The 13763-nt window shown below is 34.8% G+C and overlaps 2 protein-coding genes across 2 annotated transcripts in view; both read left to right on the top strand.

Annotated features, from left to right (window-relative positions):
• kxd1 (KxDL motif containing 1) overlaps window positions 1-3802 on the top strand; it is a 50527-nt gene extending 46725 nt beyond the window's left edge. Inside the window, exons 2-4 of the mRNA XM_051883359.1 lie at window positions 795-947; window positions 1153-1199; window positions 3215-3802. Coding sequence (XP_051739319.1) covers window positions 795-947; window positions 1153-1199; window positions 3215-3471 — 457 coding nt within the window. The 3' untranslated portion in view covers window positions 3472-3802. The remainder of the gene's footprint in view (window positions 1-794; window positions 948-1152; window positions 1200-3214) is intronic.
• Window positions 3803-3962: 160 nt separating this feature from the next.
• Window positions 3963-11945, top strand: ergic2 (ERGIC and golgi 2). Its single transcript, XM_051883358.1, has 14 exons — window positions 3963-4134; window positions 4420-4565; window positions 5523-5631; window positions 5733-5779; window positions 5852-5919; window positions 5995-6035; window positions 6152-6253; window positions 6701-6796; window positions 7017-7072; window positions 7304-7402; window positions 10105-10202; window positions 10389-10551; window positions 10627-10706; window positions 10788-11945. Exons 2-14 carry the CDS (start codon window positions 4460-4462, stop codon window positions 10851-10853), a joined length of 1131 nt encoding a protein of 376 aa, XP_051739318.1. The 5' UTR covers window positions 3963-4134; window positions 4420-4459; the 3' UTR covers window positions 10854-11945.
• Window positions 11946-13763: the final 1818 nt, after the last annotated feature.

The raw sequence follows: 13763 nt of genomic DNA, 5'->3' as shown, positions 1-13763 counted from the left end.
TCTGTTCTTGTCAGTTATGGGTCAGTGTTACCTGATAAATTCAAAGACGGAAGACGAACCTGCACATGTCTGGTAGAAACAAATCATGCGAAGACCATTGAAGAATTCACTGTGACATTTCCCACAAGCTCCAGCAGACCCTGAGATGCCTTCAGGACTGTCTGAGCGGTGACAGCCAGAGCCAACACCGTGTTTGTCGTCGTGTGTGAAGGTGAAGCAGACCTCGGCCACAGGCAGAATTGATTTGAAGTGATATTCCAGTGTGCTTTATTGTGGTGCAGATTAAATTATTTTTAGATTACATTTCAAAAGTGCTTGAACGATTTATCCTCTTCACGTGACATAACTTTACCTGAAATAGTCATTATAAATTATTATTTAATATTAAATATGAATAAAATTAATTTAAACGTTTATTATTAATAATTATTTAATTATAATAATTATTTAATATTAATTATATTACAATTTATACACACAATACACAAAAGTGGCTGAACTATGTAAACTATGTGACAGTTATACATACACATAATTTTACCTGAAATATATAAATACATTTCTCATTATAGAATGGTAAGATCATAAAATTAAAAACCTTATAATAAAGTTTTTTCAATGTAAAAATAAATAAATGATTTTACGCGATTTTATGTTGCATGAAATTTTAATTAGACCACAAAAATATAATTTTGACACTATAACGTTGACAAATAACTATTATTCCCTATCTAGTGAGTGACCTACCTAGGCAGCATTTGTACTGATTTTTGATTTTGCTGCATGTCTTCTAGGCTTGACCGGTTTGAGAAGACCAATGAGATGCTAATCAACTTCAATGGGCTGTCCAATGTGCGCTTACAACAGATGAATGAACACTTTCTAATGCACACCCGTACATTAATAGAGATGAAGAAAGACTTGGACAGCATCTTCAGACGAATAAGGTATTATATATCCACAACATTTCTTGTTCCATTACAAGCAAGCATATGATAACATTGATGCATTCTAGTTGGGTTGTCCTGATAAAATTTTGGGCAAATTGTAGAAGTTGAAAGTGCAATGTCTGAAAAAAAAAATCAAAATAAAAAAAAATTACAAAGTACAGTGCAACAAGTCATTTCCTAACATGATTTTGTGTTTCCTCAGGACTTTAAAAGGCAAAGTTGCGAAACAATATCCAGAGGCCTTTAGCAGTAAGTTATTAAGCAGTATTTTATATTGGGATACATTACGATTAAAACTGTGACGATAATTATGTTATAGGCCTAGATAATAACCATAGACTGTAAAAAAATATGGACGTAGTGTCCGTGACGTCACCCGTAGGTTTCTGAAGAGCATTTTTGAAGTGAAAATGAGGCCGCTGCCATCTTAGCTGTGCGTCACCGCACGTCACTCCTGGATAACTGAACATGGCGGCAAAGAGGCGGGACGTGGTTGGAACTGAGGTGCCTGGTTACTGAAACCACGCCCGCCTAGCTCGACGTGATCATGTTATCAGGCTAAGGAGCTATCTATCTATCTTAGATACTATCTAAAATATTAATAAAGATAACAAATTATATCATTAGAAAGTTCTAAATGTTTATTGTCAATATACGGTGTCTTTTTTATGATTTAGATGCTCCAGCACCAGTAATTGTAATTTGTGTCGGGTGTGCAAATAACAACACACAAAATCAAACGGGACTTCATACCTTTATAATGAAATAGAGATCGTGAGATGAATCCAATCCGTTGCACTTGGGTAAAATGTATATGTATGTATATCTATATATATCTCACAAACAAATGAGTCCGTGTCCAAAGTATAATTTTTCAAAATGTAGCATTTTTAGTTATAATATCCAAGCAGTGCTGTCTGAGTTTTATATCCTCCCGCCATTGTCATTGTAGTAAATCTCAGACTCAGGAACAAAACTTTTTGCCAATGCCAAGATGATCCAACAACGTGTGTTCTGTTTATCTTCCGCTAGATGCACATCTGCCTCGAGTCTTGCCCATTAAGACAGCAAGCCATATTATTTTATAATTGTATATATTTTTCTATTTTATAATTGTATAAAATAATCCTGAAAAAAAGCACAAACACGGCAGAGATGCCAAATTCAGCGGCTGGGTAACATGATGGCTCACAGGCAGCAGCGGCAAACCTGTCAGTCAAGTGGCCACGCCCTTAAGGCTTAGTATAATTTAAACGGATGAGTTATAAAAAAAATTCACCCCCCTCAGAGTTGTCATGAAGGGCAAAATTAGCTGTATAGACCAAAACCACAATTTGTACCAGGCTGTAAACATGTTTTTTTCTGCTGTAAAGTTGGCTATTTTAACATGGGACTCAATGAGATTCTGCTCTCTTTTGGAGCCTGTCCCTAGTGGCCAGTCGATGAATCGCAGTTTGTCACTTCCGTATTGGCTTCAAGAGAAACTGGGGGAGGTTGCCGCTTGATAATAATTGATAAATGTATGATATTAACAATTTATACTATTTTGTCAAAGTAAACAAAGAAGTAAAACACAAAAACTAAGTCAATAGTTTTGCCCATGTTAAAACAACGCTGTCTAAAATACAAGTTCAATTTCAATCTTAAATTGTATGACTTATTTTTTTTATTTTTTATTTTTTTTGCAATAATCTAGCATTATTTCTTTAATTTACAGCTAAATGATGACAAAAATAATTTAAAAACTAAAAATAGACAGAAATTAACATCTATTGAATATCAAATATTTACTGATAAAAAAAAACACTAATGTACATTAAAGTTAGTTTGGTTTAGTAATATTTTTTAAAAAGAAATTAATAGTTTTATTCAGCAAGTACACATGATGATCAAAACTGACAGTAAACACATCTATATTTCATAGTTTCCACAAAAATATGAAGCAGCACAACTGTTTTTAACACTGATAAAGATAAATGTTTCTTGAGCAGCAAATCAGCATATTAGAATGATTTCTGAAGGATCATGTGACACTGAAGACTGTAGTAATGATGCTGTGATTCAAGCTTTGAAATCACAGGAATAAATTACATTTTAAAATATATTCAGATAGAAAGCAGCTATTTTAAGTTGTAATAATATTTCACAATATTACTGTTTTTACTGTATTTTTGATCTTTTAAGTACCCCAAGCATTTGAATATATATATATTTAGTGAATTTCTTACTCATGTTGTTTAATCAAACCACTTTGTTTCCAAAAGACGTCAGTGAATGTTCCAACCTGGAGGATGATGATGATGAGTTTGACCCCATCCCTCCCAGTGTGGCCACCACCATCACTACCACTGCAACGTCCGAACAGAGCACAGAGTCATGTGACACAAGCCCTGATGTGATCTCACCCACCATTAGCTGCTGTTCTGAAGACCCCTCTCAAGAGAACACCGGCACACCAACCTCTGACAGTCACGAACCGGCAGTGTTACGGGACGAGGGTCCGGATTCAGCTGACATTTAAATTTATAATATGATGTTTACTACAGCCAGATGCCACTTCAACCATGCAAGTCTACAGCTTAACGTGTACTATGTGAAATTGTGCTACTAATTTTGTGTTATTTTCAGTTTTCTTTTACAACTTCACACGTATTTAAATGACTGCTGTGGTAATGGACTAGAAAACTAATGCAAACTATTTTTTTGCAGATAAATTCCAAAGATGATTATGATACAATTAAATACAGACATGTGTACCTGGTGTTGTGTAATATTTCTTGTTAAAACCGCATTAGTTATTATTTAGTATTATTTTTTGAAATGTATGTCGTGAATAAAGCTTTGTCACAGTATGCAAGGTGACTCTGTTTGCATGAATTTGGATTATTTTGTACTCCAAGTTCGGAATAGTCTACTAATCTTACTATGTCTAAAACATAATAATAGAAATAGTGCTAGAAGTAAGCTAGTATTCTATTCCGAATCCATTTATTTAACAGTAAAATGACTACATTCCCCATAATTCACCGAACCGGAAGCTCGCGACTACAACGCATCAGCGTCCTTCTGTTCCGAGTCCTCTACATTTCTGTCCGTTATTTCATTAAACGCTTAATGTTAAAGAAGATTATTTATTTGAATATTGTATATAAAAACAATGAGCCGCTTAAAATAGCATTTCAAGGTAGGTAGAGAACGAAATTATTAAAATGGCAAGCCAGACAAGTCCACGGCTAGCAGTGGCTAACAGTAACCATAGACAACTGAGATAGTTGAGCATTGACAGACAATTTGTTAAAATGAATTCACTTTAAACAATGTTTACAGTTAAAACAGGTCTACGTCCTAACTTATATGTATTTAAACTTTTCGTATATTTAGCATTGTATGCTAATAACATAGAAAGTTGATGTAACTACTGCTCATATGAATGTGCAACTCCTCTTGATGTACAAATGATGAATTGCAGCCTAAATTCATGAGGAAGATAACAGTCAACTGCTGTGACGATGAGGAGGCTGAACAAAAAGAAAGCCCTGAACTTTGTGAAGGAGTTGGATGCTTTTCCCAAGGTTCCTGAGAGTTATGTGGAGACAACAGCGAGTGGAGGAACTGGTGAGAGACGAGCTGAGATTTCATTTGTCAAAATTATGGTTTGTTTAAAGAGACTATATATGTGCACGAGTGTGTGTGTGTGTGTATGTATCAGTGTTATTTTAACTGTTAGTATAGTTAGGTAAGTACTAGTATAATATATACTATATATAGTACAGTTAATATAAATGAGATACTGTTACAGTTTTTATTTTGATTAAAATAAATGTGACCCTGGACCACAAAACCACTCATAAGTCGCACGGGTATATTTGTAGCAATAGCCAACAATACATTGTATGGGTCAAAATTATACATTTTTCTTTTATTCCAAAAATCATTAGGATATTAAGTAAAGATCATGTTCCATGAAGATATTTAGTAAATTTCCTAACATAAATATATCAAAAATGTTTTTTTGTGAGTGGATATGCATTGCTAAGGACTTCATTTGGACAACTTTAAAGGCAATTTTCTCAATATTTTGATTTTTTTGCACCCTCAGATTTCATATTTTCAAATAGTTGTATCTCGGTCAAATATTGTCCTGATGTATAATTTTTAAAATTGACCCTTATGACTGGTTTTGTGGTTCAGGGTCACAAATATTTTGAATGAGTTCTTTATATTTTCCTTTTTAGTTCAAGTTTTAGTAATTTGGTTGTGTGTTTTTGTAAAAAAAAAAAAAAAAATTGTTATCATTTTTGAATGTGTAATTAGAATTCATGTTAAATTAAATGAAAATGAGAAATGTTTCCTTGTCAAATAGTAAGTAAATCATTTAAGTAAATAATTTTTTATGGTTTTAGTAGTTTTATTTTTTGTTAATTATTATAACCCTGAAGTATGAGATAGATAGATAGATAGATAGATAGATAGATAGATAGATACTTTCTGACCGTTCTCAAGTATTACTGCTGTGATACTAAATTGTAACATCATAAAGCAAATTAAATTATTATTTTTTTTCTTTCTCAGTGTCTGTGTTGGCCTTCACGGCCATGGCACTCCTGGCCTTCTTTGAGTTCTTTGTGTATCGGGACACATGGATGAATTACGAGTATGAAGTGGATAAGGATTTTACTAGGTGACTCTTTTACATGACAGTAAATTGTTATTTTTATCTGCATGTAATATAGCTGTAAGATGTGCATTAAAAACACTAACATTTTGTTTTTCATCTTGCAGCAAACTACGAATTAATATTGATATCACAGTTGCCATGAGATGCCAATGTAAGTAATTCTTACTATAGTAATGTTTTGTTTTACTTTAATTTATTTATTTGAATTAAAATTTTTTTTCAGTTGTTGGTGCAGATGTGTTGGATCTCGCTGAGACGATGGTGGCGTCTGACGGCCTGCAGTATGAACCCGTGAGTATCTGAATGTTACTTATTTCCTAGTATATTTTATAGTGGTGCCATAACATGTTTACGACTCTTTCGCAGGTTGTTTTTGACCTTTCTCCTCAGCAGAGAATCTGGCACAGGTAAATTACTTTTGATTACGTTTTCACCTCTGACCTTAGGACGCAATTGTAATGTCATATATTTTTCAATATAAAGATGTAGTTATAAAAAGGAAAATCCTTTTTGTGTCCCTCAGAACACTTTTGCTCATTCAGAACCATTTACGTGAGGAACATTCACTCCAGGATGTTCTGTTCAAGAATGTCATGAAAGGTGCCCCCACTGCTCTCCCACCCAGGTCAGAACACATGACACTGTACGAGAACATATTAAACCACATGTCAAACGTAATTTTGGCATGAAGCGGAAGTTTTTTATTCCCTATTGTGGCGTATATTCGAGTAAAACGGCTTCTCGAACAAGAAAAAATGTGGGGCGGGGTTTGATTTTGTCCATCGGGATTTGATTGGATTATTGGATGGTTGTGGTTTGCTCATGTGAGTGACAGGTTAATCCCACCCTCCCGTCAGTGAACACGTCATCAGAGAAGAGATGTCGTTGCAAGAGGGAGGGGAAGATATTTTGAATTAAATTGAAAATTACAAACGCACATTAATAAAAAAAAATGATGTGCACGGATAAATCATTTATAATAAATACTGCAATATTCCATAAAAAATAAGAATTTTCCATTTTGATTTCATGGTGACTTTAAAGAGAATGTCGTTTTCTGTTGACCGTGTAGGGAAGACGACCCCACACAGCCTCTAAATGCCTGCCGGATTCATGGACACCTTTATGTCAATAAAGTAGCAGGAAATTTCCACATCACTGTTGGCAAGTATGTTTCGTTTCATTATTATTATTTTTTTTTTGCATTCAATTACATTTTGACTCCAGTAAAAGTTGTTTTTAAGTTCTGCAAACTTAATTTTAGAGTTCAAATATATGTCTATTGAAGAGACCATTTGATCGTTGATGTAGTCAGATGATGTACACCTTTGAATGAGAATGAATATCATCTGCTGTCTGTGTATTTCCTTATTTCATGTTCATTTCAGGGCCATCCCACACCCTCGAGGTCATGCTCATCTAGCAGCCCTGGTCAGCCATGAGAGTAAGCTGAAGAGCTTCTTCAGACCCTAACATAGTTTATTCATAGCCTTGTTCTAGAAAAGTGGGTTTTGGTGCTAAAGATATTATCTGAATGGCTGATTCTCTGCAAAACATATCCTGTGCTTTTGCATGCAGACTAGAAAGCAACATCTGTTGCACTAAAAAAGGAAGTGGTACCTCAAGTTTTATGACGAAAAGTCAGTTTGCTAATAAGGGCTGTTTTACTTTTCAGCATACAACTTCTCCCATCGGATAGACCATCTGTCTTTTGGAGAGGAAATACCAGGCATATTAAATCCACTGGATGGCACAGAAAAAGTGTCTGCAGATCGTAAGTGATTGTAACTTTTATCAAAAATTTCAGAGAAAAAAGTGTGTTTTATATATATATATATATATATATATATATATATATATATATATATATATATATAAAAAACAACAAAATAATACTTAAAAAATATTTTATTTATTTCTAATTCAATTACATTTTATACAGATTATGCTATCAGTATATACAGGTGCATCTCAATAAATTAGAATGTCGTGGAAATGTTCATTTATTTCAGTAATTTAACTCAAATTGTGGAACTCGTGTTTTAAATAAATTCAGTGCACACAGACTGAAGTACTTTAAGTCTTTGGTTCTTTTAATTGTGATGATTTTGGCTCACATTTAACAAAAACCCACCAATTCACTATCTCAATAAATTAGAATACTTCATAAGATCAATAAAAAAAAAGGATATTTTAAACAGAAATGTCAGGCTTCTGAAAAGTATGTTCATTTTTATGCATTCAATACTTGGTTGGGCCTCCTTTTGCATGAATTACTGCATCAATGCGGTGTGGCATGGAGGCGATCAGCCTGTGGCACTGCTCAGGTGTAATGGAAGCCCAGGTTGCTTTGATAGCGGCCTTCAGGTCATCTGCATTTTTGGGTCTGGTGTCTCTCATCTTCCTCTTGACAATACCCCATAGATTCTCTATGGGGTTCAGGTCAGGCGAGTTTGCTGGCCAATCAAGCACAGTAACACTATGGTCATTGAACCAGCTTTTGGTACCTTTGGCAGTGTGGGCAGGTGCCAAATCCTGCTGGAAAATGAAATCAGCATCTCCATAAAGCTTGTCAGCAGAAGGAAGCATGAAGTGCTTTAAAATTTCCTGGTAGATGGCTGCGTTGACTGTGGACTTCAGAAAACACAGTGGACCAACACCAGCAGATGACATGGCAGCCCAAATCATCACTGACTGATCAACTTCACACTGGACTTCAAGCAACATGGTTTCTGTGCCTCTCCACTCTTCCTCCAGACTCTGGGACTTTGATTTCCAAATGAAATGCAAAATTTACTTTCATCTGAAAAGAGGACTTGGACCACTGAGCAACAGTCCAGTTCTTTTTCTCCTTAGCCCAGGTAAGACACTTCTGACGTTGTCTTTGGTTCAGAAGTGTCTTGGTACGTGGAATGTGACAGTTGTAGCCCATTTCCTGAAGACGTCTGTGTGCGGTGGCTCTTGATGCGCTGACTCCAGCTTCAGTCCACTCCTTTTGAAGCTCTCCTAAGTTCTTAAATCGGCTTCACCTGACAATCTTCTCAAGCCTGCGGTCATTCCTTTCATTGTACACCTTTTCCTACCACACTTTTTCCTTCCAGTCAACTTTCCATGAATATGCTTTGGCACAGCACTCTGTGAACCGCCAGCTCTTTCAGCAATGACCCTCTGTGGCTTGCCCTCATTGTAGAGGGTCTTGATGATCATCTTCTGGACAACTGTCAAGTCAGCAGACTTCCCCATTAACTGCTGTTGGGATTACTGACCTAAAGCCAGTATTTATACCCTAAGAATGGTAATTTAATAGAACTTGAAATTAAATATTCTAATAATTTGAGATACAGATTTTTTGATTTTGATGAGCAGCAAGCTGTAATCATCAAAATGAAAACCAAAAAGTCTGGAAATATTTTACTTCGTCTAATAAATCTAGAATATATTTAAGTTTTACTTTTTGAAGTAAATTACAGAAAAAAAAAAATGTAATGTATGTTTTTTTTGTATATGTATATTTATGCGTGCTATATATATGTGCTATATATAAATCCAGAAGTTATAGCATTTTTGCATTTTTCTAAATATCATTTTTTATCCTTGTTTTTTTTTTTTATATAAATATAAAAACAAAAATTATTTTACTAGCATAAATATAAAAATGTGTTTATATAAATGACTTTATAAACAGTGTTTGGGATAACACATTACAAGTAACATGAGTTATGTAATCAGATTACTTTTTTCAGGTAACTAGTAAAATAACTCATTACTTTTAAATTTAGTTACTTTGTCAAAAAAGTAACGTAAGTTACTTCGTTTTCCCATTTATTGACTGACAGCTCTCTTGCCCCAATGTCAGAGAAATCAGAAGGTGCAGATAGGTTGTACGCTGTGTAAACATGATGGTTATTGTAGTTCTAGACTAGAATATTACGTGAAACCTGCAATAATTTAAATGTTAAATAGTACAAATGTACTTTATGTATTTAATATCATTTTACTAAGCAATGTCTATGCTGCTGACCATTAACCTTCAGACCAATAGGCAAAAATTAATTTAGTTAAACATTTTATTTTTGTTATTATTGCTGAAGAGTGTTGAACTTTCTTCTCCTGTATCTTATTCACAGCTGAAAGGTTTGTTTGAACTGCGCCCTCTACTGTACAAGCGTGAATTTGCATTTCCTTCAGTCTGAGGCTTATTCATTTCACTTTTGGTGTGAAAGAGCCTTTACATTTGCCAAAAATAGAAAAATTTCACTTTTTTTTTTCTTATTAAAAAACAAAAAAAGCAAGCCCAGCCCAGGTGAGAAAAAGTAACTCAAAAGTAATGTAACACATTACTCTCCATAAAAAGTAACTAAGTAACGCAATATAGTAATATATTACTTTTAAAAGTAACTTTCCCCAACACTGTTTATTAATAACATTTATAGTTTATGATGACCCTGTGTTTTGTTGTTTTTGTTTTTTTGCTAGACAATCAGATGTTCCAGTACTTTATTACCATTGTGCCCACAAAACTACAGACGTACAAGTTGTCAGCGGACACACACCAGTATTCAGTCACTGAACGGGTACAGACGGCTTTAAAATTTCAAAATTTATATTCATAACCATCTGTTGTTTTAATTTAAGTTGCATATCAAACTGACACGGTTTGCTACATTTTACAAAGTTGAATTTTAAAAAGTTATTCGTAAAGTACATTGTGTATGCATGATTGCCCAAGGATGATGCCACATTTGGACTCTTTCCTTTAGGAGCGAGTGATAAACCACGCAGCGGGGAGTCATGGGGTTTCTGGGATCTTTATGAAGTACGACATCAGCTCTCTGATGGTAAAGGTGACTGAGCAGCACATGCCCCTATGGCAGTTCCTCGTGCGGCTCTGTGGCATCATAGGAGGCATTTTCTCAACAACAGGTAAATGGAGAGAATATCTGCTAATCAAAAATACCTACTTTGAAATGATTCAATGATTGTGATTTGTTTCTGCAGGCATGGTACATGGTCTGGTTGGCTTCTGCGTAGATGTGATCTGCTGTCGTTTTAAACTGGGGGTTTACAAGCCGAAGACTGTGAGTAGTGATTGGGAGGGGCGTTATTTTTTAATTGTTTTAGAACTGAGTATTGACACTGTTGTTGTCTTTTGTCTTTAGATGAGTGTTTTTGATGGCCAAGTGAACAGCCTGACGCCACTTCTTTCTGAGAACGGCGAACACTAGCCCACATTTAAAGACACAACTGTAAATCCCAGGATTCAGTTAATACATGATATTGAGGTTGACTGTCATTTGTGGTACTGTAAAGAGCCATCTGCACTGACACAAACACTGTTACACAGGTATACATTCATAAATCCGTAGAAAAAAAATATTGATTGGTGCAAAAATTGATGAATTTAAACTAGTGGACAGCTTTTTTTTAAAAAAATATTACAGAAAAAGATTCTTGCATAAAAGCTTGTTAATGTTATTGCACTCATGAAAACAACTCTTTTAAAAATGTTTCTAAATGCAGGCATTTAAATTTTAATTTGATCGTCTTTGATTCCATGAAATACTCCCTTTTAAAAGTGCAGGTCCAGACCTGAATATCAGACAATTTAGTCTTAGGCGGAATGACTTTTAATACAACCTTAAAATATGAAGTAGCATCAGAACATTTCAGACACGACCCATTCATGACAGTATTAGCATCTGGTTGGGATGTTTGTAATGATTGTCCCCAGCCAGAGCCTCAGGAAGGACTTAATATTTTATGTTCATGTGCATTTCAAGAGATTGTGTTTGATATTATTGACACTGATAAATGAAAGTAATACAATCATGATTGTATTTGGTTATATGACTAAATTATACAAGGGGAGTAGTATTCATTTAAAGCATATTGAACATTATTTCTAATGTAAATCATTTCCCACATTATTATAGATCACACTGTTGATGCAAAGATTCTTGTGCCAAAGCCTTTTCTAGATTCGTTAGGGTTCCTGCTGTAATGGTTAAATCGGAAGAGAATTTTAGTCCCTTTTTAAAAGTCTGGAGACAAATTTATTTTGCTTAGTTTTTAATTTTAACACAACATTCCCTAGGATTGTGCTGTTTTCTTGCGTATTATCCACCGTGTCCTCTGAGAGTCTAAATAAAAACACTTTCTTATGCACCTGCACACCTGTGATATCTGATTTGGAGTGTCGCCACCTTGTCTGTTATTGTCTCCCGAGCAGCAAAGTAAAATCTTGATTTCACAGTTGAAAGTTTGTCCTCAGACACTAGTGTAAACTATTTAAATAAAATGAATAAATATACAATTTATTCTTGCATTCTCATTTTCTTTGTTGATGCTTTCTTACCCAAAGGACCCAAGAAAGTGCAAATGACAATTACCAGAGCAGCTGGTTGAGAAATCATCTTTGTTGACTGGTTGACCAGCAGATCACTTACAGACCATATAAATCATAACTAGATTTAAAGGGTTAGTTCACACAAAAATTAATTACTCACTTTAATGTCGTTCCACACCCGTAAGACCTTCGTTCATCTTCGGAACACAAATTAAGATATTTTAATGAAATCTGAGAGGTTTTTTTTTATCCTCCATTGAAAGCAAGAAAGTACCACATTCAGTATCCAGAGGAGTAGTAAAAACATCATTAAAATAGTCCATGTGACTGCAGTGGTTCAACCTTAATGTTATGAAGCGACGAGAATACTTTTTGCGCGCAAAAAAAAACAACTTTATTCAACAAATTCGTCTCTCTTCTGCTACGCTATTTTCTTAGCAGCTTCCAGTTTCTACGTCCAAACGGCGGCTCAGTGTTGGCCGATGCTGTTCACATGAGCAGCACGAGGCATGCGTGTGATGCTGACGCAGGAGCCGGCCAATAATGAGCCAGCATTCGGATGTAAACACAGCACTGTGCAAACTGCGTAACAGACTGACAGAGAAGTGGGAAAATTGTTGAATAAAGTTGTTATTTTTGTTTTGTTTTTACACACAGAAAGTATTCTCGTCGCTTCATAACATTAAAGGGTTAGTTCACCCAAAAATGAAAATAATGTCATTTATTACTCACACTTACGGGTTGTTCCACACCCGTAAGACCTTTGTTCATCTTCGGAACACAAATTAAGATATTTCTGATAAAATCCGATGGCTCAGTGTTGACAGCAAGATAATTAACACTTTCAAGGTCCAGAAAGGTACTAAAAACATATTTAAATCAGTTCATGTGAGTACAGTGGTTCAATATTAATATTATAAAGCGACAAGAATATTTTGGTGCGTCAAAAAAACCAAAATAACGACAACTTATAGTGATGGCCGATTTCAAAACACTGCTTCATGAAGCTTCGGAGCGTTATGAATCAGCGTATCGAATCATGATTCGGATCGCGTGTCAAACCGCCAAACTGCTGAAATCACGTGACTTTGGCGCTCCGAACTGCGGATTCGACACGCTGATTCCGAATCTTCTTGAAGCAGTGTTTTGAAATCGGCCATCACTAAATAAGTCGTTATTTTGTTTTTTTTTGGTGCACCAAAAATATTCTCGTCACTTTATAATATTAATATTGAACCACTGTACTCACATGAACTGATTTAAATATATTTTTAGTACATTAATGGATCTTGAGAGAGGAAATGTCATTGCTGGCTATGGAGGCCTCACTGAGCCATCGGATTTCAACAAAAATATCTTAATTTGTGTTCCGAAGATTAACGAAGGTCTTACGGGTGTAAAACTACATGAGGGTGAGTAATAAATGACAGAATTTTCATTTTTGGGTAAACTAACCCTTTAAGGTTGAACCACTGTAGTCACATGAACTATTTTAACGATGTTTTTACTACTTTTCTGGACAATGAATGTGGTAATTTCATTGTTTTCAAAGGAGTATAAAATTTTTTTAATGACATTAATTAATTAATGACAGAAATTTCATTATGGGATGAACTAACCCTTTAAGTTTTCTGAAGAAAGGCAGAGCTCGCAATAAAAAAAAGAATAAAAAAAATAATTCCAAAAAAATTACATTTATTCACCTTCATATCATTCCAAACCCAAATTACTACTTTGTTCTGGGAAAGTCTCTCACAAAGGAGACATTTTGAAGAACGTTCAACTCTTT

The sequence above is a fragment of the Ctenopharyngodon idella genome, chromosome 24 (genome assembly GCF_019924925.1).
Source record: "Ctenopharyngodon idella isolate HZGC_01 chromosome 24, HZGC01, whole genome shotgun sequence".
Taxonomy (NCBI): domain Eukaryota; kingdom Metazoa; phylum Chordata; class Actinopteri; order Cypriniformes; family Xenocyprididae; genus Ctenopharyngodon; species Ctenopharyngodon idella.
This window is presented reverse-complemented; position numbering and strand designations above follow the sequence as displayed.

What these genes read in the sequence shown, in the direction of transcription:
- ergic2 (XM_051883358.1), top strand. Translation starts at nt 4,460, where the DNA reads ATGAGGAGGCTGAACAAAAAGAAAGCCCTGAACTTTGTGAAGGAGTTG. An exon ending in AGTATTCAGTCACTGAACGG is followed by an intron (nt 10,203 to 10,388) that starts GTACAGACGGCT and finishes TCTTTCCTTTAG; the next exon opens with GAGCGAGTGATAAACCACGC. An exon ending in GGGTTTACAAGCCGAAGACT is followed by an intron (nt 10,707 to 10,787) that starts GTGAGTAGTGAT and finishes TTTTGTCTTTAG; the next exon opens with ATGAGTGTTTTTGATGGCCA.